Source organism: Melanotaenia boesemani, chromosome 5 (assembly GCF_017639745.1).
Source record: "Melanotaenia boesemani isolate fMelBoe1 chromosome 5, fMelBoe1.pri, whole genome shotgun sequence".
NCBI classification, from domain to species: Eukaryota; Metazoa; Chordata; class Actinopteri; order Atheriniformes; family Melanotaeniidae; genus Melanotaenia; species Melanotaenia boesemani.
Window position 1 is genome coordinate 31,449,124 of NC_055686.1, and position 25,791 is coordinate 31,474,914.

The window sequence follows — 25,791 nt, forward strand, 5'->3', positions numbered from 1 at the left end:
ATTCTGTTCAAAGTAGGGATGAATAAATTACATCCCTGCCTTCCTCAGACCCTCCTGGCGCTCACGGTGAAAGAATTATTTGGATATCTCCTAAAGTTTTCTGTCAGGAGCGAGGAGTTCGAGAGGTGCGCAGAGTGATTCGGCAGTTCTGCTCTGCTCTTTTCCCAGTCTGTGCCTGTCAGTTAAGTGAGGGGCTGTTGTCATGACAACTCACTGAGTGCTCTCAGCTGTTAGGAGCCAGCTGACCTTTGACCTCATACATTCAGTCTTATTGATCCAGATTATGGATTTCTCACCTGGTTTTGTCCTCCTAATGAGTCCACATATGTCTCTGTCCTCTTCTCCTGTCTCCTCCTTGTCCTTGAGGCCACATGTCCTCCTCTATCTCTCCTCCTCTTGTCTGTCCTCTCATCATGTCCTTTGCTGCTCACTTATATGATTGACTGTGTTTCAGCTGCCAATTCACCTCTTTTTCAGCTCTTTCTGCCTTTTACAATCATTTGCTCTACATTCAACCAGTTCAGCACCTTTAATATTCACTTTCAGCTGTAAATCCTTTAACTATTGACTTCAGCTTCATGATTACTTCGGCTGGTGCTTCAGCAAGCAGACTTCAGCCATTTTCAGCCATGTTTCACTATCTTAAGCACATTTCAGTTCAACTTTCCACCATTTTAACTACATTTAAACACCAATTTGTGCTTTAAATGATTGAACTCTTCATTTCAGCTTCATATATACTTCTTCAACAACCATTTTTCAGCCATCTTCAGCAATCTTTCAGCACCTTTTAACTCCACTTTGAGCTTTCAATCCTTCAACTTTTCACTTCAGCTTAATAAATACTTTTTCAAAAGTCACATTTCAGCTATCTTTCACTATCTTCAGCCATCTTTTCAGCATTTCAGTACAATCATTCAGCTTTAAATACTTTAACTATTTAGCTTCAGCTTCATGATTACTTCAGCTGAGGCTTCAACACCCAGACTTCAGCCATTTTCAGCCATGTTGAACTATCTTAACCACATTTTACTTCAACTTTCCACCATTTTAACTACATTTAAACAACTATTGACTTCAGCTTCATATATACCTCTTCAACAACCATAATTCAGCCATTTTCAGCCATGTTGAACTATCTTAACCACATTTCAGTTCAGCTTTCCACCTTTTTAACTACATTTAAACACCTGCTTGTGCTTTAAATCCTTCCAACTATTGACTTAAGCTTCATATATACTTCTTCAACAACCATAATTCAGCCCTTTTCAGCCATGTTGAACTATCTTAAGCACATTTCAGTTCAGCTTTCCACCATTTTAAAAGTACACATTTAAATACCTGTTTGAGCTTAAAATTGCTTTTTCAAATGTATTGAAAAGAGTGACAATTGGGTGAGGAATGGTTTATAACTTCATTTGAAATATATCAAAACAATCTTTAACAACCACATTTCAAGCACTCTGTCTGTCCGATCTGTTGTTTCCTTCAGCACCATGGACAGGAAAATTATTAGTCTGTTGTGGGTGTCCACACACCTCCTGACAGCACCACGGACAGCAGCACAGTTTGCGCTTCAACCTTTCACCCTTTCAGCACCTTTAAAGTCCAGTTTGAGCTTTACATCCTTCAACTTCTCACTTCAGCTTAATAAATACTTTTCAAAAGTCCCATTTCAGCTATCTTTCACTATCTCCAGCCATCTTTTCAGCATTTTAGTTTTTTCCAATTACTTCACCTTCATGATTACTTCAGCTGATGCTTTAGCAAGCAGACTTCAGCCAGTTACAGCCATGTTTGACTATCATAAGCACATTTCAGTTCAGCTTTACACCATTTTAACTACATTTAAACACCAATTTGTGCTTTAAATTGTTAAACTCTTCATTTCAGCTTTATATTTCTTCAACAACCATATTTCAGCCCTTTTCAGCCATCTTCAGCCATCTTCAGCAATCATTTCACTTCAACCTTTCACCCTTTCAGCACCTTTTAACTCCAGTTTGAGCTTTAAATCCTTCAACTTTTCACTTCAGCTTAATAAATATTTCTTCTACAAAGACATTTCAGCCTTTTTTAACCATCTTCAGCCATTTTTCAGCATTTTATTTCAATCATTCAGCATGACAGCATTCACACATGCTGTTATGCAATAACAGCTTTTTCTAGTTATTATTATTATTCTTCCGCCGTTTTTAGGCACCTTCCTCCTTCCGCATTTTTTGTGCTATTTCAACAATTTTGGTATCAAAACGTTCAGCTCGTTCAGGACATTCCTGCTCTGACTTTTGGTATTTATAACTTTTATACTTTTTAAAATATTTAACTTTAAACAAAAATATTTTGCCATTGAAATCAATGGAAAACGTTTCAGCTCATTCAAAAACTTCCGCTTCTTTCAACTCCTACTACTTTTACATACTTTCAGCTAGAAACACCATTCAAACTTTAAACAACTCACAATGGATTGGGCTATTTAAAAATGACTTTTTTTGCCGATATGTTTTACGGTTTTGGATTTATGGAAGTTTAAAAATCATCAAAATCTTGATTTTCAACAAAATCTCTTGTCACTCTAGCGCCCTCTAGCTTTTCAGCCTGTTCCGCTACTCCAAACAAATTCTCATAACTCCTACAATTTTCATCGTAGAGACATAAATTATACATCAAAACGGAGGAATTTAAGTTGGCTTCGAACAGAACCAAGCACGACAGAGCTGGGACTTATAGATTTGGAGCTAGGCCTCTCCAAGCGAGGAAAAGTCAACTTTTGCTCCTATACCCTTCCATTCAAATCAGAGGCAGGATTCTGGGTCAAAGTGCATTTCTCCTCTGTTTTTAACTCGCCACCATTTAAATTCTGTTCAAAGTAGGGATGAATAAATTACATCCCTGCTTTCCCCAGACCCTCCTGGCACTCACGGTGTAAAAATTATCTGGACAACTCTTATAGTTTTCTTTTAATGAACAGTTGTTCGGGAGGTGCGCAGAGTGATGAGAACAGTGCAGCTCTGGTCTCTTCTCTGTGTGCCTATCAGCTGAGGTGGGGGCCGTCGTCATGACAACTCACTGAGTGCTCTCAGCTGTTAGGAGCCAGCTGACCTTTGACCTCATACATTCAGTCTTATTGATCCAGATTATGGATTTCTCACCTGGTTTTGTCCTCCTAATGAGTCCACATATGTCTCTGTCCTCTTCTCCTGTCTCCTCCTTGTCCTTGAGGCCACATGTCCTCCTCTATCTCTCCTCCTCTGTCTGTCCTCTCATCATGTCCTTTGCTGCTCACTTATATGATTGACTGTGTTTCAGCTGCCAATTCACCTCTTTTTCATCACCATTTAAATTCTGTTCGCATTACAGTAAAATAAATTACATCCCTGCGTTCCCCAGACCCTCCTGGCGCTCACGGTGAAAAAATTATCTGGATAACTCTTATAGTTTTCTTTTAATGAACAATTGTTCGGGAGGTGCGCAGAGTGATGAGAACAGTGCAGCTCTGGTCTCTTCTCTGTGTGCCTATCAGCTGAGGTGGGGGCCGTCGTCATGACAACTCACTGACTGCTCTCAGCTGTTAGGAACCAGCTGACCTTTGCCCTAATCCATTCAGTTTTATTGATCCAGATCATGGACTTCTCACCTGGTTTTGGCCTCCTATTGAGTCCAGGCATGTCCCTCTGTCCTCTTCTCCTGTCTCCTCCTTGTGCATCTCATTACAACAGGCCACATGTCCTCCCCTATCTCTCCTCCTCTGTCTGTCCTCTCATCATGTCTTTTGCTGCTCACTTACATGATGGACTGTGTTTAAGCTGCCAATTCACCTCTTTTTCAGCTCTTTCTGCCTTTTACAATCATTACTTCTACATTCAACCAGTTCAGCACCTTTAATATTCACTTTCAGCTGTAAATCCTTTAACTGTTTACTTCAGCTTCATGATTACTGCAGCTGGTGCTTAAGGAAGCAGACTTCAGCCATTTTCAGCCATGTTGAACTGTCTTAAGCACATTTAAGTTAAACTTTCCACCATTTTAACTACATTTAAACACCAGTTTGAGCTTTAAATCCTTCCAACTACTGACTTAAGCTTCATATATACTTCTTCAACAACCATATTTCAGCCCTTTTCAGCCATCTTCAGCGATCTTAAGCACATTTCAGTTCAGCTTTCCACCTTTTTAACTACATTTAAACACCTGCTTGTGCTTTAAATCCTTCCAACTATTGACTTAAGCTTCATATATACTTCTTCAACAACCATATTTCAGCCCTTTTCAGCCATCTTCAGTAATCTTAAGCACATTTCAGTTCAACTTTCCACCATTTTAACTACATTTAAACAGCAATTTGTGCTTTAAATTGTTGAACTCTTCATTTCACCTTCATATATATACTTCTTCAACAACCATGTTTCAGCTCTTTTCAACCATCTTCAGCAATCTTAAGCACATTTCAGTTCAACCTTTCAGCCTTTCAGCACCTTTTAATTCCACTTTGAGCTTTAAATCCTTCAACTTTTCACTTCAGCTTAATAAATTCTTATTCAACAAAGACATTTCAGCCTTTTTTAACCATCTTCAGCCACTTTTCAGCATTTTATTTCAATCATTCAGCATGACAGCATTCACACATGCTGTTATGCAATAACAGCTTTTTCTAGTTGTGTGAATGCTTTTAAGCATTCACACAATAGTTTTCCTGTTTTTCTTTATTATTATTATTCTTCCGCCGTTTTTCGGCACGCTATAACTTCAGCTAGCTTCAGCCAATTTCAACAATTTTGGTATCAAAACGTTCAGCTCGTTCAGGAGAGGGGTGCTTGTATTCAACTTTTTGATATCTGTTCAACTTTTCAAGTTATTGATCATTTATTGATTTTCTGCTCCCATTGAAATGAATGGCATTTCAGCTCTTCAGCCTTCAACTGCTTCAAAACTTCCACCTCTTTCAACTCCTACTACTTCTACATACTTTCAGCTAGAAACACCATTCAAACTTTAAACAACTCACAAGGGATTGGGCTATTAAACTTGTATTCAACTTTTTGATATCTTTCAGCGTTATTGATTTGTGGCAGTTTAAAAATCAATAACTTTTAGAATGTTCATTCCACTCTCTCCCACTCTAGCCCCCACTCTAACCTTTCAGCCTGTTCCACTACTCCAAACAAATTCTCATAACTCCCACACCTTTCATTGTAGAGACATAAATTATACATCAAAACGGAGGAATTTAAGTTGGCTTCGAGCAGAACCAAGAATGACAGAGCTGGGATTTACAGATCTCGAGCTATGCCTCTCCAAGCGAGGAAAAGTCTACTTTTGCTCCCATAGACTTCCATTCAAATCTGGATTCTAAGAGGAAAATGCATTTCTCATGTGTTTTTAACTTGTCACCATTTAAATTCTGTTCACATTACAGTAAAATAAACCACATCCCTGCGTTCCCCAGACCCTCCTGGCGCTCACGGCAAAAAAATTATTTGGATAACTCTCATAGTTTTCTTTTAATGAACAGTTGTTCAGGAGGTGCGCAAGTGCAGTTCTGCTCTCTGCTTGTCAGTTAAGTGAGGGGCCGTTGTCATGACGACTCACTGAGTGCTCTCAGCTGTGAGCAGGCAGCTGACCTTTCACCTAATTCATTCAGTCCTATTGATCCAGATGATGGACTTTTCACCTGGATTGGTCATCCTAATAAGTCCAGGTATGTCTCTCTGTCCCCCTCTCCTGTCTCCTCCTTCTCCTTCTCATGACAACAGGCCACATGTCCTCCTCTGTCCTTTCATCATGTCCTTTGCTGCTCACTTACATGATGGACTGTGTTTCAGCTGCCAATTCAACTCTGTTTCAGCTCTTTCTGCCTTTTACAATAATTTCTTCTACATTCAACCAGTTCAGCACCTTTAACATTCACTTTCAGCTTTAAATCCTTTAACTATTGACTTCAGCTACATGATTACTTCAGCTGGTGCTTCAGCAAGCAGACTTCAGCCATTTTCAGCCATGTTAAACTATCTTAAGCACATTTCAGTTCAACTTTCCACCATTTTAACTACATTTAAACACCTGCTTGTGCTTTAAATCCTTCCAACTATTGACTTCATCTTCATATATACTTCTTCAACAACCATAATTCAGCCCTTTTCAGCCATGTTGAACTATCTTAAGCACATTTCAGTTCAACTTTCCACCATTTTAACTACATTTAAACACCTGCTTGAGCTTTAAATCCTTCCAACTACTGACTTAAGCTTCATATAAACTGCTTCAACAACCATAATTCAGCCCTTTTCAGCCATGTTGAACTATCTTAAGCACATTTCAGTTCAACTTTCCACCATTTTAATTACATTTAAACACCTGTTTGAGCTTTAAATCCTTCCAACTACTGACTTAAGCTTCATATATACTTCTTCAACAACCATATTTCAGCCATTTTCAGCCATCTTGAGTAATCTTAAGCACATTTCAGTTCAACTTTCCACCATTTTAACTACATTTAAACACCAGTTTGAGCTTTAAATCCTTCCAACTACTGACTTAAGCTTCATATATACTTCTTCAACAACCATATTTCAGCCATTTTCAGCCATCTTCAGCGATCTTAAGCACATTTCAGTTCAGCTTTCCACCTTTTTAACTACATTTAAACACCTGCTTGTGCTTTAAATCCTTCCAACTACTGACTTAAGCTTCATATATACTTCTTCAACAACCATATTTCAGCCCTTTTCAGCCATCTTCAGCAATCTTAAGCACATTCCAGTTCAACCTTTCAGCCTTTCAGCACCTTTTAACTCCACTTTGAGCTTTAATTAAATCCTTCAACTTTTCACTTCAGCTTAATACATACTTATTCAACAAAGACATTTCAGCCTTTTTAACCATCTTCAGCCACTTTTCAGCATTTCAGTTCGATCGTTCAGTTCAGCTTTTTCTATATAATATTTTAATAATATTAGGTTTAAGCTTTAAATATTTTAACTATTGACTTCAGCTTCAGCTAAACTTTTCAGTTACTTCTCTTTGGCCCTAACACACACATTTCACAAACTATAGACCAAAGTTCTTCTTCTTCTTCTTAGCTTTCAATAAGCCCATTCAGCACAGTCTCTGACCTAAACACCAATTATCTGTCTACTTTCTTACAGTGATTGATTTATAAAATTACTTTAGAGTGTTTTGGCACCTTTATCAGATTTCACTAGAACTTTAGAATTATTGAAGTCTGTTCTTTCCTTAAAAAAAAATGTTTTGGACATCTTACATAGTAATTTAGTTAAATTTAGTCTGATTCATGGAGTTCCTCTTTAGCTGCAAAGCTAAGCAAAGCCAGCTACCACTATGTTGTAGTTGTTAACCAGCCATCATCTTTCATGGCTTCAACTGATAAAATTAATTCATGGAAATCCTGAAAGGCAAAGCATTATCAGTTGTGATAGAGTAATGGCTGACTTATGTACCATAACAATATCCACACATGAATAATATACAGAGGTTTTCTGTGAAAAACCATTTAATTATTAACACAACAGTTGAAAAATCCATTTTCTTATTCACTGATGCAACTATTAACATGTGAAATGTTTAGTTTTAAAGAGAAAATCAAGGACTGAAGGGTGTTCAGGCACCTTACAATGGCTTTACTATCACACTGTAATCATCTTAATTACAGTTGTAATTGTAATAAATCTGTCTATATTACATAGAAAACATTGATAGTTAGCGGGCTGATATGTTTGAGAACTTAACTTATTTATATTTTACACTGTTTTCAATTAAGCACTGGAATTCCTGACTTCACGTGAACTCACCACAGCGTTTCTAGGCCCTCGCGCTACGCTCTCTCTTCCTCTTTTGCTGGCTTCGTCAGACGGTGAGTACACGGCATTTGTCTCTGGATTAAATTATTAATATTTGAACTATAAACAGCTGTAAACGTCCCCAGACATGTCCTGAGATGTTGATGAACTGTAAGCGAAGTAAAATCAGTCCAAGAACGACCGAAATTAATTACTATTTTAACTGTATTAATCGAAACGGACCGGAAGTACATCCATTTTGCTTCGTCACGCTAGCGGAGATTAATATCTATTGTCCCTCGGTTAAATGATTCATTTACGAACTGTAAACACGTTTAAGCATCTTCTAACATGTCCAGGGTTGTTTTTGAATGGTAAACGATGCAAAATCAGCCAAAGAATAATCGAAATTAGCCATATGAACAAGTATATTTTAACAGTCTGAAGCTAGCTAACCGTTCGCGTTGCTAACGCTAACGGCTGCTAACGGCTAATTTTAACACCATAAAAATGTCTTTAGCTTTTGTTAAACTTCAAACGAATTCAAACAAACCAATGGGCCACCAGATTTATTTATCCTTTAACCACAGTGACGAAGTTAAATGACCTGGCTAATGGCAGCAAGGGAGAAAGCAACGAAACCCGTTATTATCCCACTTATAGTAACTAGGCTTGTACAGTAAGGTAGCGATTAGCATTATGCTAACTGCTAGCTGTCTGTTAAACCTGAGCTGTAGATAATTAGGTGTGTTTTGTCTGAGGGATTCATATACAGCTAACTGCTAATGCTAGCCTGTCTGGATGGACTAATCAGTCAAAAAACTGTCATTCTCACTTAAAAGGTTTAATATGCACAGCTTAAAAGTTTTTAATGTTGTAGCTGAGTTAACTGTTAAGCTGATAGGGACCAAAAGGAGAGATTAGATTTTTTTTCTCTGGTTCCATGGACGGGTATAAGGATTTTTACTGAAACCAGAATAAAGGTGAGACATACATCAGATTGACCTGGTGGAAAATTAATTCCTTGTATTTATCACTGATTTTATGTCCACATGACTTTTAACATACTACTCTACATAGAAATGAAATGACTGCTTGAGTGACTTTTTTTTTAAATTATTATTATTTATGGTCAGGTTATTATTCTGTAAGAACTTGTTTAAGTGAAACTGGTACAGTTAAACTGGACTCTTCATACAGCAGAACAGTTTGAACTGGATACTATATTTAAACTGAACTGGACTGTATCATTAAAAATGTCCTGAGAGGACCTGCTCATTATCTGGTGTTTTAGAAATTAGCTGCATTGAGGATTTTACCACAAAATAAAATGGAAATGTGGTATCATCAGTATTGTGTGTGTGTGTGTGTGTGTGTGCTGGAGTTCTGGCAGACTGACTTCTCTCCGCTCAGATAATAAACTGTTTCTCTGTTTTTCTCAGACTAGCGAGTTAAACTTCTGCTGTTTATCGACTGTTTGGTAAGTACAAACTGATTTAAAGCAGTGGTTTTCACTGGTTGTTGTCACATGGTTTAGGAAAAAATTAAAATAAATTCAGACTGAGAAATGACTTAATAATCACCAGTAAACTATTTATTAATACATATTGTAGTAGCTGCAGCTATAAAACCAGCATCAGAAGAGATTTAGTGTTTCTGAGGTTCCTGACTCTAAAACAACCAGAAGAAACCGCAGCTTTAAACATGTTCATGTCATGTTAGCAGGATTTTACAGTCATGTAAAGCAGACAGTCCAGACTCTTCCAGTTCACAGGTGTAATTTATCAGGACATAATGAGAAATTATCTGGTCCTCACCAGCTCTGAAAATGAAGTTAATACACCATCAGATAAAAAAATACACATCTCTAACCATGCTGTTATTTAATGAACAGAAACATTAAATCTGATGAAAAACAAGTCACATTGATCCTGTCCTGATATGTTAAACTTTAGAAATGAAAGAGTGGACTTTGTTTTACCAGGACTGTTAAATCCACTAGGTCCTGATGGCCTGAATGGAGTTAAATGTGATGGAAGAAGTGTTCAGTTTCATGGAGTAAAGCTGGATGACGTCTTCAGAGAAAAATATGTTCTGATCAGTCAGCCTGTTCATTTTGTATGTTAAGATAATTTTTTACATCCTGGTATCACAAGTAAAACTACAAACCAGTCTAGATGTGGAAAACTCAGGGTGTGTGGTGGTCAGGATGCTGGAAGCTGATCAGGTATTTTATAAAGCCAACCATCTCCAGAGAGCAGAAGATGATCTCACACAGAAAATCTCTTTTTTTATCCACATATGTTCTCCTGAATTCATCTTTCTTCTGGGAGAAATTCCTGATCCTGGATTTTAATGCCTGTATTTGGTTTGCTGTGAAAGAACCCCTATAAAATCTCAGCCAATAGAAACAGACGTAATGCTGACATCACTACCAGCTCAGAGTAACCAGACCCAGTAACCAGTAATCAGAGTAACTAACACGTGTTGACTTTACAAAGTGAGACATGACTCAGCAAATCCACCATCATGTGATCAGCCAGACTGACTCAGGCCTAAACTGTAGATTCACTTCTAAACTTAAACATGAAGATTTATCCTCTGACTCTCTGAGCTGAGCTGGTCCAGGTGATCTGCTGAAGCCAGACTCTCCTCACCTGGAGGAAACTCTGTCAGGTAACACAGACAGACCCACAATGAGACACCTGGATGAGCTTTGACTGACATTTCTGTTTCACAGCAAGCTGAAAACAAGCAGTGACAATCACAGATTACAGGTTTTTACTGAGGAAGGTTCAGTTTTAGGAGGAGAGCAGGATGTTTGTTCAGTCAGTCTGAACAGGAACAGATCAGACGTGAAGCAGAATATACCTGGATGAAGGTGGAAGAGGAAGATAAATGATTCAGTTTTACTTTATCATCACATCAGGTGTTTGTTTTAAAAGCTGCTTTAGATTTCTGACATGAGATTTAACTAGCGGTCATACAGACATCTTCCTCCTCCGTCCAGGTGATGGTAGAGCAGCAGATTTAAACATTTCTTCTTCTCAGGTTTCTACATGTTAACACACTGTGTGCTTCCTGAACTCAGACCTGATCAGACTGGTCCAGTTCTCTGCTGCTGGCTGGATTTAACAGATATGAGGTCTCCCTCTGAGACTCTTTCAGCCATAAACACTGATTCAAGGAGCTGGATGGAGCTCTACAGTAGATCATTTCACTGCTTTGTTTACTTAAAATCACACAGAAGAAATGTCTGACTTTACTGGACACTAATGAAAGCATCACAGGTTTTTTCTAGAAGATTACAGACACGACTGTCCTCATCATGTCCAGTAAATAATGTCTCTGTAATGCTGCTGCATTCTGCTTCAGTGGCTCCTAAAGACACTTTGGCCTCATTTAAAGATGATGAATCCTGTTTTATTTACCAGCAAACGTGATGTTATGGTTCTCAGGGACGAGACATCAAGATGGAAAATAAAGAAAATATTCAGGTTAATTTAAGTGCAACTTCAGTTTTCTGCTGTTTGTAGAAAAATATGATTATTGATTATTGTCATGGGTTTTTAGTTAAGTCATTGTTTCCCCAACAGTACACAGTATTAAAGTTTTAAACACAAACACACCAGCAGCTACAGACCAGCAAATACAGTTTATCTTAGTAGTTGAAAAGCTGTTTTACCTCCACAGCTGTTTACCGATTTTAACCAGAACAGATGGATCTGATAACTAACCTGTCGTCTCTTTTCTCAGGCTGAGAGATTGTTGGCTGCTTCCTGTGCTTCTGCTGCGGTACGTATGATCATGTATGAAACACGCAATGTTCCTGTATTCTTACATAACTCGTATCAGACGCCTCAGAGGAGAGTCAGTAAAGTTTAGATGAGTTCCTGTAAAGTGGAGGATTGAACATCTGTAGTGGAGCTGGACAGTTTTATCATCTTTCAGTGATTGTAGGAACACAGACATGTCGGCCACCATCAGCTCATACAGTCTCGTGTTCATCTGCTCATGTCTGTTCAGTTCAGTCACATTCATGTTTCTTCTTAAACTACAGGAATGAGCTATAAACATTAATAATTAGTCCAGCAGCTTATAGAGAACCAAGCAGCTTCCACCACAGATGTTCATGTTTCACATGTAAACAGATGTTTCTCTGAGGATCCTGACATGTTCCTGGAAAGCTTTTAGTTCAGAAGATGTAGAACATCTACAGCTGTTATTTTATATCTGGACCATAAACACTTGGAGCCTCTGAGACGTGCAGCTGGTTAACATCCAGACCAGCAGACCTGGTCCTCTCAGACTGGATCCATGAACTGGAACATCCGTCGTCATTCAAGATGTTTCACAGCTGATCTGCTGCTGCTCTGCTTTCGTTCTGACCTCTGATCACTTCTGTATAGATCAGCAGCAGGACTGATGTCACCTTGTAGAAAGAGGACATGATATTTTTATCTTTGATCATGAAGCTTCCAGCCTCTGAATTGATCTTCTACCAGCAAGTTAAAGTCCAGAAAAGTCTGGATCAAAGCTCATCCTGTTGAGACCAGAGCAGAAGCAGTCAGCTGTGAGATCAGATGATCTTTTGATGGTTTCTGGCAGTGAACTAACTTCTCTGTTTCTCTTATCAGACTCCCGAGAGAACGGGTTTCAGGATTCCTGCGTGTCTGGTAAGTGTTTATAGTAGATGGAGGTTGAGTCCATCACATGACTGAATGTATGAGGGTTTCACATTTAAACCTTTTCATTCTGCTTAAGTTAAATATTGTTATTGATCAGTCCTGCTGACCAGGTGAGTTCCTACATACGTGTTAATAAAAACACATCTAGAAACATTAAACTGAAGTCAGACATGAGAGACGAGCTGTTCTACATGTACATGGATCAGACCTGGTCCAGCAGCAGTGGGCGGAGTCCACCAGTATAAAGCCGACAGTTTCCAGTTGGAACTTCCTGTTAGGTCCCGTTTAATGGATTTAATGACCACAGCCAGAAAGCAGCATGTGTTCATGTAATTATGACACTTTATTATGATCCGTGTGTTCCAGCTTCATCCTGGTTCCTACATTTAATAAATGAATCAGACCAATAAGCAGCTGCTGACTCTTCCTCTCAGACCACATCCAGGAGCTGAAACATGGATCATCATGTTACAGAACACCTGCAGTTCTGATGTTTTCTCTCTGCTCATTCATGATGTGTGATGGTCAGTTTAAGCTCTGTCATCAGTAACATGTAAACATGAAGTCTCCATCTGAGTTAATCAGCTGTTGGATCAGGAGAGAGCAGGTGAGTCCTGTCAGCCAGAGGTGGGACTGGACCAGAACAGCTGGATTGTTCTGGTCTAGAAACTGCAGTTGCTGTGTGGTGAACTTGTTTCCTGGTCTGCATGACATCAGAGAAAGTTCAGATCTACCTAGACTAGAATCTGCAGTGATCACCTGTGTTTGGTTCTGGACTGATCTGGTTCATGTAGACCAGGACTACACAGTTTGGTCCTATGAGGGCAGCAGTCCTGCAGGTTTTAAAGTCTCCCTGCTCCAACACACCTGACTGAGTTGTTGTGTTGGATCCATGTCAGTAGTCTGGTGTGTTGGAGCAGGAAACACTGAAAACCTGCAGGACTGCAGCCTTCGTAGGCCTGAACCAGCAGCCCTGATGTAGAACAAGTCAGAGGGTCTGAGTGGGTTCTACGTTTCATGATGCCACTTATTTTCACACAAACCGCTGGAAGTAGTGCTGCACAGAGATTTATTAAACTTGGTTTTTCTTTCAGCTTTCTCTTCATTTGAAGATCTTGGATGTAATTTTATATTTTATGTGTAATGTGGATGATTGATCATCTGCAGCCTTCAGTCATTACAGACCTGTTACTAAACCCACAGCTTAATAAACCTACACATGGAGTTAGTTTCATGTGGCCTTTCTGAAACTGAAACAAATAATGAGAAATATGATTTTGCCAGATAATATATACAGAAAAAAGTGCAAAACAACTTTCAGAACATTTATATAAAGATGTTTGTTAGAATCCTGATGCTAGTGAACCAAAGCTGCCTTTAAAAAACTACCCATTCTGATCTTACTGCAAACAGTTTTACAGGAAAATTAGTGATTTTTTTAATAAGGAGACTTTGTTTTATATTTAAGATAGTTAAAGCGTCTCCAGATTAGATTGTGTTTCATTGAGTTGAGTTAAACAATGTCTAATCAATGTTTTCTGTGTCTTTCAGGTGTCCTGTGTCCTCCACCTCTCTTCCCCTCCCCATCTACCTCTATCATTATTGGACGCTCTATCTTTCCTGTCACTCTAGTGCATATCTATCTAATTATTGGACTCTATCTTGTATCCCATCTATCCCTGCTCTATCTAGGGCAACAAGGCCCACCCTCTATCTTGTATCCCATCTATCCCTGCTCTATCTAGGGCAACAAGGCCCACCCTCTGTCTTGTATCCCATCTATCCCTGCTCTATCTAGGGCAACAAGGCCCACCCTCTGTCTTGTATCCCATCTATCCCTGATCTGTCTAGGGCAACAAGGCCCACCACACATGAAACCTGTTTTTGAACCTTTTTACAAGAATTGATTGTTTGGAGATTGATTACAAGAAACTTGATATCTTATCTTCTGTCTTATTGGACTCTATTTTTGGACTTTCTGATATTTGCATATAAACTCTCAGCAGTGTAGAATTCCTGGTGAGATCTATCTGTTCTAATCCTGAGAGCATCTCCGCCCTCACGCTCTATCTCTCCGCTGTTCTGTCCTATCCTGCACCCTTGCACTTAGAATTGGAAACAACTAATTTAACTAGAAAGCATTGCTATACATCATATACATTCAGATCTGACAAACATTTAACATTCAGTGGACCAAAGAAAAAGAACATTATTTTAAATAATATTCTGTACAAATTTACTACATACACAGAAAATTTGGATTGACTTCAGAGATATTCCATACTTTATATCATTTTGTTCATTTGATAGAGATCAGCTGTACTTATTGATCTCCAAGTAACACATCTTTAATACAGCACTTAATACAGTAATTTATAGTTCACTGTTGAGACAAATCTACAAAAATCCTAATTGGATTATAGTAAAATCCAGAGCACTGTCATTTATCTCAGTTTGTTGCTGATCCTCATTCTGGACTAACTGAAGGTTTGTGAGCTGTAAGTATTTGTGCTGCACACAGTTAAAGTTTATTTGTGTTAAAATATATAAATAAAAGTAAAAGATAACCACTAGACGTTCCTGGAGTGTGTTTATTTCCAGAGAATCAGCTCCTGTGCAGCTGCCACTGAACTCACTGCAGGTTTGTTAACGTCTTGCTATAAAAGACCACATCCAGCATTGGAGAAGCAGTCTGCTGTCTGTCCTGAGCTGAACTGACGAGGAGAGGAAGCCAGAGACCAGAAGCCATCTTCGTCCCGCCACTGTCACTGCTGGTGCTGCGTTCCAGATTTGCGTCATAAAAGTCGATATAAAACAGTCACAGATCTGACTAGAGCTTAGTGTCATATCTAAAACATTATTAAATTCATACAGTTCTATCTATTGGCAAAACTAAGAGTAGCATAAAACCAAAGAAGTAATCTGGTGTAACATCTGACGTAACTGATCTCTATATATTTCTGGGTATTAATTCTTTGTAAAACCTCTCCTAGTAAAAGTTACCGGTTTAGTTTAACAGATTCTAGCTTATTCATCTAATTCAGAATAATTTTTTAAGATTTAAGGACAAAGAACTTGGTTAATTTACAGTTTGAACAGTAAATATTTTGGGGTGTTCTTGCAGTGATTACATTTCCCTTTAAGAGTTGGTGCATATCAGATTATTTTCAAGTGAAAACCTAGTTGATTATTCACACCCATAAACTTTATAACACAACTGTTTTAATAGTTTTGGGTCAACTGATAAAATACTAGCCGACTGTGAAGCCTAAACATTATATTTACTGGTATAATTTTTGAATAAATACTGAGAGAAACCTTTCAGTATATTGCAAGTAGCACAAGCGTTTGAAAATAAAACCTGAATATTTACTTGTCTTAAATTTGTGGATTTGAAGAACAACAATGCCAAGACGTAACCAGAAGTCTCAAGCTCAGAAACGCAGATGGAAGGAGCAGAAAGAAGGAAAAGGTGAACAAGCAGGTATCACTTCTCAGAGCACCAACCAGGTAAACGTGTCTGTGCCATCCACTGAGAGATCTCCACCTGCAGTTCTGGTTTCTGATGGAAATACAGGTATGAACGGATCACAAAGCAATGCTCCCAGTGTATCACACGTCTCAGCTACACAGCAGATAAATCAGACACAGCCACAGATTTCTTATGCTGACATGGTAAAGAGAGGAAATCCCAGAAATAATACGCCTGTTGTAGAGTCTTCTAGTGCTCAGCAAATAAACAGCAGACATCAGACCAGTTCCTCCACTTCACCACCAGCTTCTGATGGTAAAACTGTCATGAATACTCCCCAGCATGATGCTTCTAAACACCAGGTAAACCAGAGTGTACCACGGGTATCTTATGCTGACGTTCTGAAGAGAGGACTTGATGCAGCTGGACCATCTCATGAACGCAGAGTAAACGTGGAACCTCAACCATCTGTGACACGAGTGTGTGCTCCAAGGAGTCAGGATTCAGTCAGATATGGAGTTAAATCTAGAAACAAACAATGTGTAGCAAACAGTTTGATGTTTCTGTCGTTTCTCCATGAGGATGAAAACGTTACCAGAGCAGATCTTCAACGTGTTTTGGATAAAGGTGATGGACTGTACCGACAGATCATACAGAGGTTTCCTGGTAATGCCTATCTTGCTACAGATGAATTACCTGAACAAGTAAAAGCACGAAAGACTAAATACCACGTAGACCTGACTCAGCCATCTTATTATGGGAACTTTGGAGGTGTATGTGGTCTTCAGAGTCTTGAGACCGGACTGAGCCGTTTGTCTTCAGATATACAGTATGCAGTGCTCATCATGGGCGGGTTATCGATTGCAGTTTTTCGAACTACTGATGGTCGTTTCGGCTTTTTTGACCCACATCGAAGAACCAAACATGGACTGCCAGTACCACCAGGAATTTACAACATTGGGAGCGCTATAATGCTGATATTTACACGTCTGACTGACCTGATCAACCGGATCAAATTAATCTATAATAGATTTCACATGCCATTACATCGTGAATATGAGCTCAAGCCCCTGTCGTTTTACATGGAAAACTCATCCAGCCTGGAAAATGCTGAACCAGACAGAGAAAGCAGACCAACACCTGTTGATACACCAACTTTGGTGCATGAAACTGTGGATGAATCAGACACATGTACAGCCATTGATCAGTCTGAGAACATTTATACAAACACTCACATTAAAGCTGTTGAACAACCTGACACTGAGGTGGGATCTTTTCCAACACAGGACTGTCTTTCAAAAGAATCAACCGTGACAGCTCAAGTATTGATCCCCATCACTGAGATTTCTACTGATGTAGCGAATAGATCCAGTGAACCTGTGACACAATCTCCTGTTATGTGTGTTGAACCAGAACAGAGTGACATTACTTCATTTTCAGCTAGTGCTACCATTCATTGTGAAACAAATGTTTCTTCCAAAATCATAAACAGACCTGGTAAAGATTGTTCTGATGCTGCACTGTTACAAATTTCCTGTAAATTGTCAAAATTTTCTAAACACAAAAGAAGAAAAATGAAAAGGAGACTATTAATTACAGAAAAACTGAGACAACAAAAAGTTGATAAAAATCAGAAAGAGAGGCAACTATATTTTTCTAATGAACTGTATAGAGCTAAGAAAAAATGTTATTCTACCAAGAGATATCAAAACACTAACATTAGACAGAAGAAAACTCAGTACATTAGAAATCAATATAAACATAATCCTGAATTTAGAGAGAAACAAAGATCATTTATCAGAAATTCTTACAGACTAAATGAGGTGTTTCAACACAAACAAAAAACATATATCAGAAGTCGTTACAGACAAAGTAACGAATTTCGAGACAGTCAGAAAACCTATATTACCCAACGTTATGAAAATGACAGATTATTCAGACTCAGACACAAACAAGTGATGAAACAACTGATGAGAGACAGATACAATAACAATCATTCTTTTAGAGTGATGCATAAGATCAGATGTGCTATGAATGTAAAAAGAAAATACAGACGAATGAACAGACAAACTCACAATGTAGAAACTGAACCAGAGACCAGAATAAATCAGATCGTAGAGCAGAACCAGAGTGAGCCAGAGAACAGTTTGATCAATGAAGCAATATCTGTTTTCAGATCAAACATAAAAGCAGGTCCCACCTTTGTTTGTTCTTCATGTGAAAAAGCATCTTTTCCCAACCAAGTCAAAGTTTGCAAAAGATCAAATTATAAGAAAAATCCAGAAGTAGTTGCACAATGCCTGACAGGAAAGTATGTACATGTTTGTGATGAATCCTGTATAAATGAGCAGTGCTCTGTGCCCAATGAGAGAAAGAAAGAGTGGGTTTGTCACACATGCCATGAACATCTTAAAAAAGGAAACATGCCAAGACTTTCTGCAGCAAATAACCTTCAACTCCGTAAGATTCCACCTGAACTGTGTGATCTAAACATCTTGGAGAGACATCTGATAGCAAAGTGCATACCGTTTGCCAAGATCATTCCTCTTCCTAAAGGCAGACAAAGACTCATACGTGGAAATGTGGTGTGTGTTCCATCAGAAGTTAATGAGACAATTAACATGCTACCTAGACTACGTTCTGAGTCTCAAGTTTTACGAGTAAAACTGAAAAGACGTCTGTCTTATAAAGGCCACCAGCTCTTTCAGTCTGTCACCTGGTCCAAACTTGTTCAAGCACTTCTCAAGCTGAAGCAGGTCCATCCCCAGTATCAGGATATTACTATCCGAGACGAAGCTGAACTCTGTGATCCAACACTTCCTGATGCAGACGATGATGATGATGATGATGTAAGCATGGGAGAGGATGACTATGATGAAGCTGATTTGCTGGAGATTGACATGATTGAGAAAGATGCACTGTGTGATGCAGAAAATGAGCCTCAAAGTGATCAGGACATGCAGAGTGACACTGAAGCGGAACACAGAGATGATGCAGAACCAGATGAGCTGCCAAATGGAGGTTTTGCTATAGAATCGTGTCTTCAGCCTGTTGACATATCAGATGAGATTCTCGGTTACACCGATAGCATCTACTGTGTTGCTCCAGCAGAAAGAAATGATCCAGTCAGCTTTTTCAAAACACCAAAACTCGAAGCCATAGCGTTTCCCTGCCAATTTCCTACGGGTCAGAACACCATAGATGAAGCTCGAGAAACATATGTCACACCTAGTGGATATTTCAAGTCCAGACTTTTCCACATTGATGAGCGGTTTGCTAGAGATCCTAATTATCTGTTCTTTGCACAATTTGTCACTGAAATTCACTTGGCCAATTCCAGCATGATGGTACAGTTAAGAAAAGGAAAAACAAAAACCAGAGATGGAAGAGAAATAAACTCAGCCATGTTACAGGACAGAACAGAAGTTCAGAAGCTGGTGAGAAATAAAGATGCAGTCAGATTCATGATCCCACTAAGAGGAACTCCTGCATACTGGGAAAGAACCTCCAAAGACCTTTTTGCCATGATCAGACAGTTGGGAACTCCTACGTTCTTTCTGACTTTTTCTGCTGCTGAATTCAGATGGCCTGAAGTGATAACAGCTATAAAGAGACAGCAAGGTGAACACGTAGATTTTGAAGCTCTAAACTGGTCAGAAAAAAGTGAAATTCTCAGATCCAACCCTGTCACATCCATGCGTATGTTTGATAAGCGCATTGAAGCACTGTTCAGAGACCTGCTTCTCTCTCCTTCACAACCTCTGGGAGAAATTATCGATTTTTTCTACAGACTAGAGTTCCAACACAGAGGAAGTCCACACATACATGGTCTCGTCTGGGTAAAGGATGCTGTAGAACTTGATGTGAATGATGATCAAACTATCTGTGATTTCATTGATAAATACATCTCAGCCCAGCTGCCTGACCCAGACACACAACCTGAACTGTACAGGAAAGTGAGTGAGCTCCAGAAACACAGTAGGAACCACACAAGAACCTGTTTCAAGAGTGTAAACTCTGGTTGTCGGTTTGGTTTTCCAAAGCCGCCCTGCAGAAAAACCATGATTGTGAGACCTGATGAAGAAGGAGACATTAACGCTGCCAAAGAGAAACTGAAGCCTCTCATGGACCTGCTTAATGAACCTGAAATTGCTTCCTTGACTTTACAACAGATCCTGGTTCGTTGCAACCTGACGCTGCAAGAATATGAAGGATGTCTTCATTTGATGAACAAAAAGATTGCCGTCCACCTGAAACGTGATCCCAAAGACTGCTGGATTAATGGTTACAACCCACATCTGCTGAAAGCTTGGGATGCTAACATTGACGTTTCATATATTGTCAATGCTTATTCCTGTGTGGAGTATCTCTGTAAATATATTACAAAACAGGAGACAAATCTTTCAAACTACTTGACAGATATGTTACAGAACGCAGACAGAGATCATGTCAATGAGTGTGATGAGATGCGAGCCGTCATGCAAGCTTACTCAAAGAAAAGAGAAGTCAGTGCTCAGGAGTGTGTGACTCGTGCATGTGGAATAAAAATGAAAAAGTCTTCACGAAGCACAATTTTTGTTCCCACAGAAGAAAACTGCTGTAAAATGAGTCGTTCCATAGCATTCTTGGAGGAAATTCCACCAGAATCTTGTGACGTCTGGATGACAAGTTTGAATGACAAGTACAAAGCCAGACCAGAGAGACCAGAGTATGAGGAGATGTGCTTGGCTGATTTTGCTGCTAACTGCAGATTTGTCAAGAGTGAAAATGCTAAAAAGGACGATGTCTTTCCACTGCTCAATGGACTAGGATATGTTCAACAGCGTAAAAATGATAAACCAGCTATCATCAGATATTACCACTGTTCAAAGGAAAAGCATCCTGAAGAATTTCATGAGAGATTACTGAGACTGTACCTTCCTCACAGATCAGAGCAGGAATTAAAAAGAAACTTTCCTACATATCAGTCTTTCTACTCTTCTGGATGGGTGGTGCTACCCGGATCAAACCATTCTGTCTATGTGAAGAACATTGTCAAACACAACAGAGACAAGTACGAGAAACACAGTGAGGCCATTGAAGAAGCACTGGAGGAGTTTGGGGAGAACAGAAACGTTGTGATCGATGAATGGTGTAATCTCGCTCCAGAATCTGAAGTTGTGAGGTTGGATTGTGATGAAGACCTGCTGGTAAGAGAGCTAATCAATGAAAATGAGCAGGAAAATGTTCCTGACCTTTGTCCTCAGTCTGATGCTGCAACAGAACTCAGTGCAATCAGACAAGCCCCTGCCATTGATCCAACTGTTCTCAGACAAATGTATCAGAACCTGAACCAGAAGCAGGCCTGTGTGTTCTACGCAATCAGAGACTGGTGCATGAAACGTGTCTGTTCTGTCAATCAAGAGCCATTTTTCTTCTATGTAAACGGTGGTGCAGGAACAGGAAAGTCACATCTGATTAAATGCATTCACTCAGAAGCATCAAAGATACTGAGCAGACTGCCGAGACATGCAGAGGAAGCCGACATATCGAGCCCTACTGTTTTTCTCACTGCATTTACGGGAACTGCAGCTTTCGGGATTGGTGGAACAACGTTGCATTCTCTCCTTCGCTTGCCTCGCAGTTTAAAACCTCCCATTCAAGGACTTGGCAATAAACTGGATGAAGTCAGAGCTGAACTGTACAATGCTGAGATCATTATCATTGATGAGATTTCTATGGTTTCCAAGCAGCTTTTTGCTTATGTGGATGCCAGACTGAAACAGATCAAGGGTAATAACAGACCTTTTGGAGGAATGTCAGTCCTAGCTGTTGGAGATTTTTATCAGCTGCCACCAGTACGACAGTCTAAACCTCTCTGTGTGCACGACCCATCTGAGATTGACCTATGGCAGGAACATTTTCAGATGATCACCCTGACTGAGATCATGCGTCAGAAAGATGATGTTGCCTTTGCAGAAATGCTGAACAGGATTCGAGTGAAGGAGAAAGATGAGGAACTGTCTGAGTCTGACAGAGAATTGCTGACACAAGCCATCACTAAACCAGAACTTTGTTCCACCGATGTTCTGCACATTTTCCCCACAAATAAGTTGGTTGAAGATCACAACTCAGCAACGCTGTCTCGGTTATTTTCTGACATCATCACTATTGATGCAGACGACTTCCAGAAAGATTCTCGATCACAAAGAATGACACGGCAAGACAAACCCAGCAAAGGAGGACGCAATGATTTACCTGACACCTTGAAACTTGCGGAAGGAGCTCGTGTCATGCTCACCAGAAACATTGACATACAGAAAGGATTGGTGAATGGTGCCTTTGGTACTCTGATGAAGGTGATTACTTCTGAGACGAATCAACGCATCACAAAGCTTGGGCTGAGAATGGACAGTCAAACAGCTGGAAGACGTAGTGGACCTGCAGGATCTGACGATCTGGTTTACGTGGAGAGAGCAGAGGATACTGTGAAACAGAAAGGAGTGGTACGTAGACAGTTCCCCGTAAAGCTGGCCTTTTCTTGTACCGTGCATAAAACTCAAGGCTTAACGACACATGCAGCTGTAGTTTCCTTGAAGAAGATCTTTGAAGCAGGCATGGCTTATGTGGCTCTAAGCAGGGTGACTTCTCTCAGCGGACTCTATCTGTTGGACTTGGATGAGAAGAAAATCTACGCCAACCCTGAAGTTACTGCAGCCATCCAGACCATGAGACAAGCCAGTGTGGATGACATGATGCCTCTTCTTCCTCTGAGAGAAACCGTAAGCAGGCCTGACACTCTGACCGTCGTCCATCACAACACAGAGGGACTGCCATCTCACATCGATGACATCAAGAGACATCATGAACTGTGTCTGGCCGATGTACTGTGTCTAACCGAATCTCACCTGCAGGGCTCCTTTGTTGCAGACACTCTTCAGCTGGATGGATTCACCTTGTACAAGCGTAACAGACACGTGTCGTACACAAACCTTCCTCAGATGGCCAGCAGATGTGGCGGTGGAGTTGCTGTTTATGTGCGAAACCACATTCAGGTGCATGAGAAACAGTATTTGCATAATGTGACTGATCTTGAGTTTGTAGTTCTGAAGGTTGAGGCTCCAGTCCAGGCACTGATCGCAGCGGTGTACAGACCCCCCAGCTACAGTTTGAGGCGCTTCCTGGAAAACATGGTAAGCCTTCTGGATGCACTGGAGACGATGGACTGTCACCCTGTAATTGTTTGCGGCGACTTCAATGAGAATCAGGTACCCACTTCTCCCAAGCCCATTTTGGAGCTGTTCCAGTCTAAAGGTTATACACAGCTGATCACATCTGCCACCACAGACAAGAACACACTCCTCGATCTGGTTTTCATTTCCCAGCCACAGCAGATTCTCCATTCTGGTGTCATGAGGACGTACTGGAGCTACCATAACCCGGTGTTCTGCATCGTTTCCACCAGTGAACCATGAACATGTCTGGTGAGTTTTAAAGACGACGTTCATTTGAAAAACACTTTACTTTGTATTTTGGTGTACAGATCAGTGAAAAGTGTGCAAAAATTTAATAAATCATGAATACAGAGAAATCATGGTACAGAGAAATTATGGAAACAGAAATAATAGTACAGAATATTTATGGAAACAGAAATAATGGTACAGAATTTTGATGGATAGAGAATTAATGGTACAGAACCTTTATGGATAGAGAATTAATGGTAGAAAATAATTATGGAAATAGATTTTTGGCCTGTGCATTTACCTGGGTGGGTTGGGTTTGGGTTGGTAAATGCACAGGCCAAACATGGTAAGCCTTCTGGATGCAGAAGAATTCCCATGCAGTGCAGCGGCTGGTTTTGTACAAACCAGCCGCTGCACCTCATGGTACGCAGCTGTACTGCAGCAACTGCAGCACAGTTGCTGGTTTTTCATATACCAGCAACTGTTTGCAGCATCCAGAAGGCTTACCATGCAGTACAGCTGCTGGTTTGTATACATCCAGCAGCTGGACTAAAGCTGTTCAAAATAACTACATCAACACACCAGAAAGCATGAGCTTTCTGGTGTATTGATATACCAGCTGATACCCACAGGGTGCAGGGCATGGTGGGTTGGGGGTGGGGTGGGCAGTCAAAGGAACCATCACTGATTTATTCAGCTATTCACAGTTTCACTGCACTATTTGTGTGTACTTAGAGCTGAATGGGCAAACCTTTGACACGAGGATGTTTTTACCGGCAGAAAAGATGTTTTTGTTTAGAAGTTTCTTTTTTAGACGTGTGTACTCCAGACAGGAGACATGTTCTCCTGTGTCCTCTGTGACAACTTCATCCAGCACAACCATCTGCAGAAGATCTACACCATCACACTTCTACATCATCTTCATGAACTATTGGTGCAAACAAGAGACACCACTGCTGGACCACACAGAGAAGTCTTCTACATGCTGCCATCCCAGTCTTTCTTCAAGTAGGTGAGGAAATGTCACCTGTGAAGCTTCACCTGACCACCTGACTGGGCCTGAGAAAGATCATTGACATCATGCTGCCATGCTGCACAACAACAACAGAGGAAGCAAGACTTTACGGAACTAAGAGACTCCTCCTCCTCCTGCCAGTGACCTGGGTTCCTCACAGTAGAAGAAAAGGTAATGAAATTATTCATTATTATTGTAATTAATATATATTCATCCATGTTGTTGATTACAGCGTCTAAGACCATTTGCTTTGTGTTTATCAGCTCGTCCTCTGCTGTGAGTCCACCATCGACCCTGATCATCAATACTGTCATCAAAACTCCCAAAGCATCTGGGTGTGAAACTGCACTGGCCAGGAGAAGACTGGACCTGCAGCACATTTAAGGTATATATTTATCATGTGCTATGCAGGCTTTCAGCTGGTGGTCTTAGATGAATTGAGTTAATACCAAAATGTGTTTATCCATTTCTTTTCCTCAGGACCAGTTCCATGTTCATGCCTGCATGACACCAGCTCTTAAAAAGAGTAACCTGTGCTGACTCTTGAGTCAGAGACCAGCCATGTTGCTGCAGGGAAACGTTGCTGAGGACCAGTCAACGTTTCTGGACTAACTTCCTCTCATCTGTGTAGCAAAAGGCCTTCTCAGTAAGACTCAACCTTCCTGTGTGCAGCAGAGACTGAACTGGTCCATGGAGGCAGCAGATGATCAGCCTCTGGAAAAGGAAACCATCACATGGTGATCACACCGTACATCTCCACTGTGACAACATGTTCTCAGACTGTCTAGTCTGCACCACCACACTGGACCACCACCAAAACAAAACTGAACTCAGCTCACACCATCCATCTTTGTAAAGATTATATTTTATAGTATAGTTCCATATTATTTATAGTTAAAGAATTAGTTTTGCAGTAATAATAGTAATGAAAGAATCACAATAACTGCCAATTATAATAAAATAATTATTTAATTAAGCATATTTATAACATAAATTAAAAGTTAATATTTGCCAAGTGAATTCAATTAAATTAAAAACCAATTAATCCCCTGAAAGGAAATTATAATGTTGTAAAGGTTTTAGCTTTCCCTTTTCTGTTAGCTTCCTCTTTGGTTCCTTTGACTGCCCACCCACCCGAAGACACTCTGTTTATCTTCAGAGTGTGTTGGGGTGTGAACAATTGTCCATATTCCGTATATTCATATGGAATATATAAGATGTATATATTTACATATATATGTGTCTGTATGTGTATGTGTATATACATATTTACAGTATTTTGTGTCAGTTGCTATTATTGTATATTATAAGAATAATAGATATGTTTATAATTATCATTACAAATGATTATTACAGTACAGTAATTATACTGATTATT

General features: G+C 39.8%; 1 protein-coding gene and 2 long non-coding RNA genes across 4 annotated transcripts; all 3 read left to right on the top strand.

The window, feature by feature from the left end:
- The first annotated feature begins 9,282 nt into the window (after window positions 1-9,282).
- Window positions 9,283-19,548, top strand: LOC121639316. The gene is made up of 6 exons (XM_041984477.1): window positions 9,283-10,472; window positions 11,553-11,591; window positions 12,434-12,472; window positions 14,036-16,943; window positions 18,648-19,303; window positions 19,540-19,548. Exons 4-6 carry the CDS (start codon window positions 15,890-15,892, stop codon window positions 19,546-19,548), a joined length of 1,719 nt encoding a protein of 572 aa, XP_041840411.1. The 5' UTR covers window positions 9,283-10,472; window positions 11,553-11,591; window positions 12,434-12,472; window positions 14,036-15,889.
- A 3,328-nt stretch (window positions 19,549-22,876) lies between these two features.
- LOC121639924 lies at window positions 22,877-24,407 on the top strand. 2 transcript variants are annotated; one of them, XR_006010269.1, is made up of 3 exons: window positions 22,877-23,203; window positions 23,321-23,419; window positions 24,213-24,407. It is a non-coding gene; the product is annotated as an uncharacterized LOC121639924 (long non-coding RNA). The 2 variants fall into 2 exon arrangements; XR_006010270.1 differs by having other exon boundaries at window positions 22,877-23,128.
- A 299-nt stretch (window positions 24,408-24,706) lies between these two features.
- On the top strand, window positions 24,707-25,383 carry LOC121639922. The gene is made up of 2 exons (XR_006010267.1): window positions 24,707-24,798; window positions 24,894-25,383. It is a non-coding gene; the product is annotated as an uncharacterized LOC121639922 (long non-coding RNA).
- Window positions 25,384-25,791: the final 408 nt, after the last annotated feature.

What these genes read in the sequence shown, in the direction of transcription:
- LOC121639316 (XM_041984477.1), top strand. Translation starts at nt 15,890, where the DNA reads ATGCCAAGACGTAACCAGAAGTCTCAAGCTCAGAAACGCAGATGGAAG. An exon ending in TATAATGCTGATATTTACAC is followed by an intron (nt 16,944 to 18,647) that starts GTCTGACTGACC and finishes TGTCTTATAAAG; the next exon opens with GCCACCAGCTCTTTCAGTCT.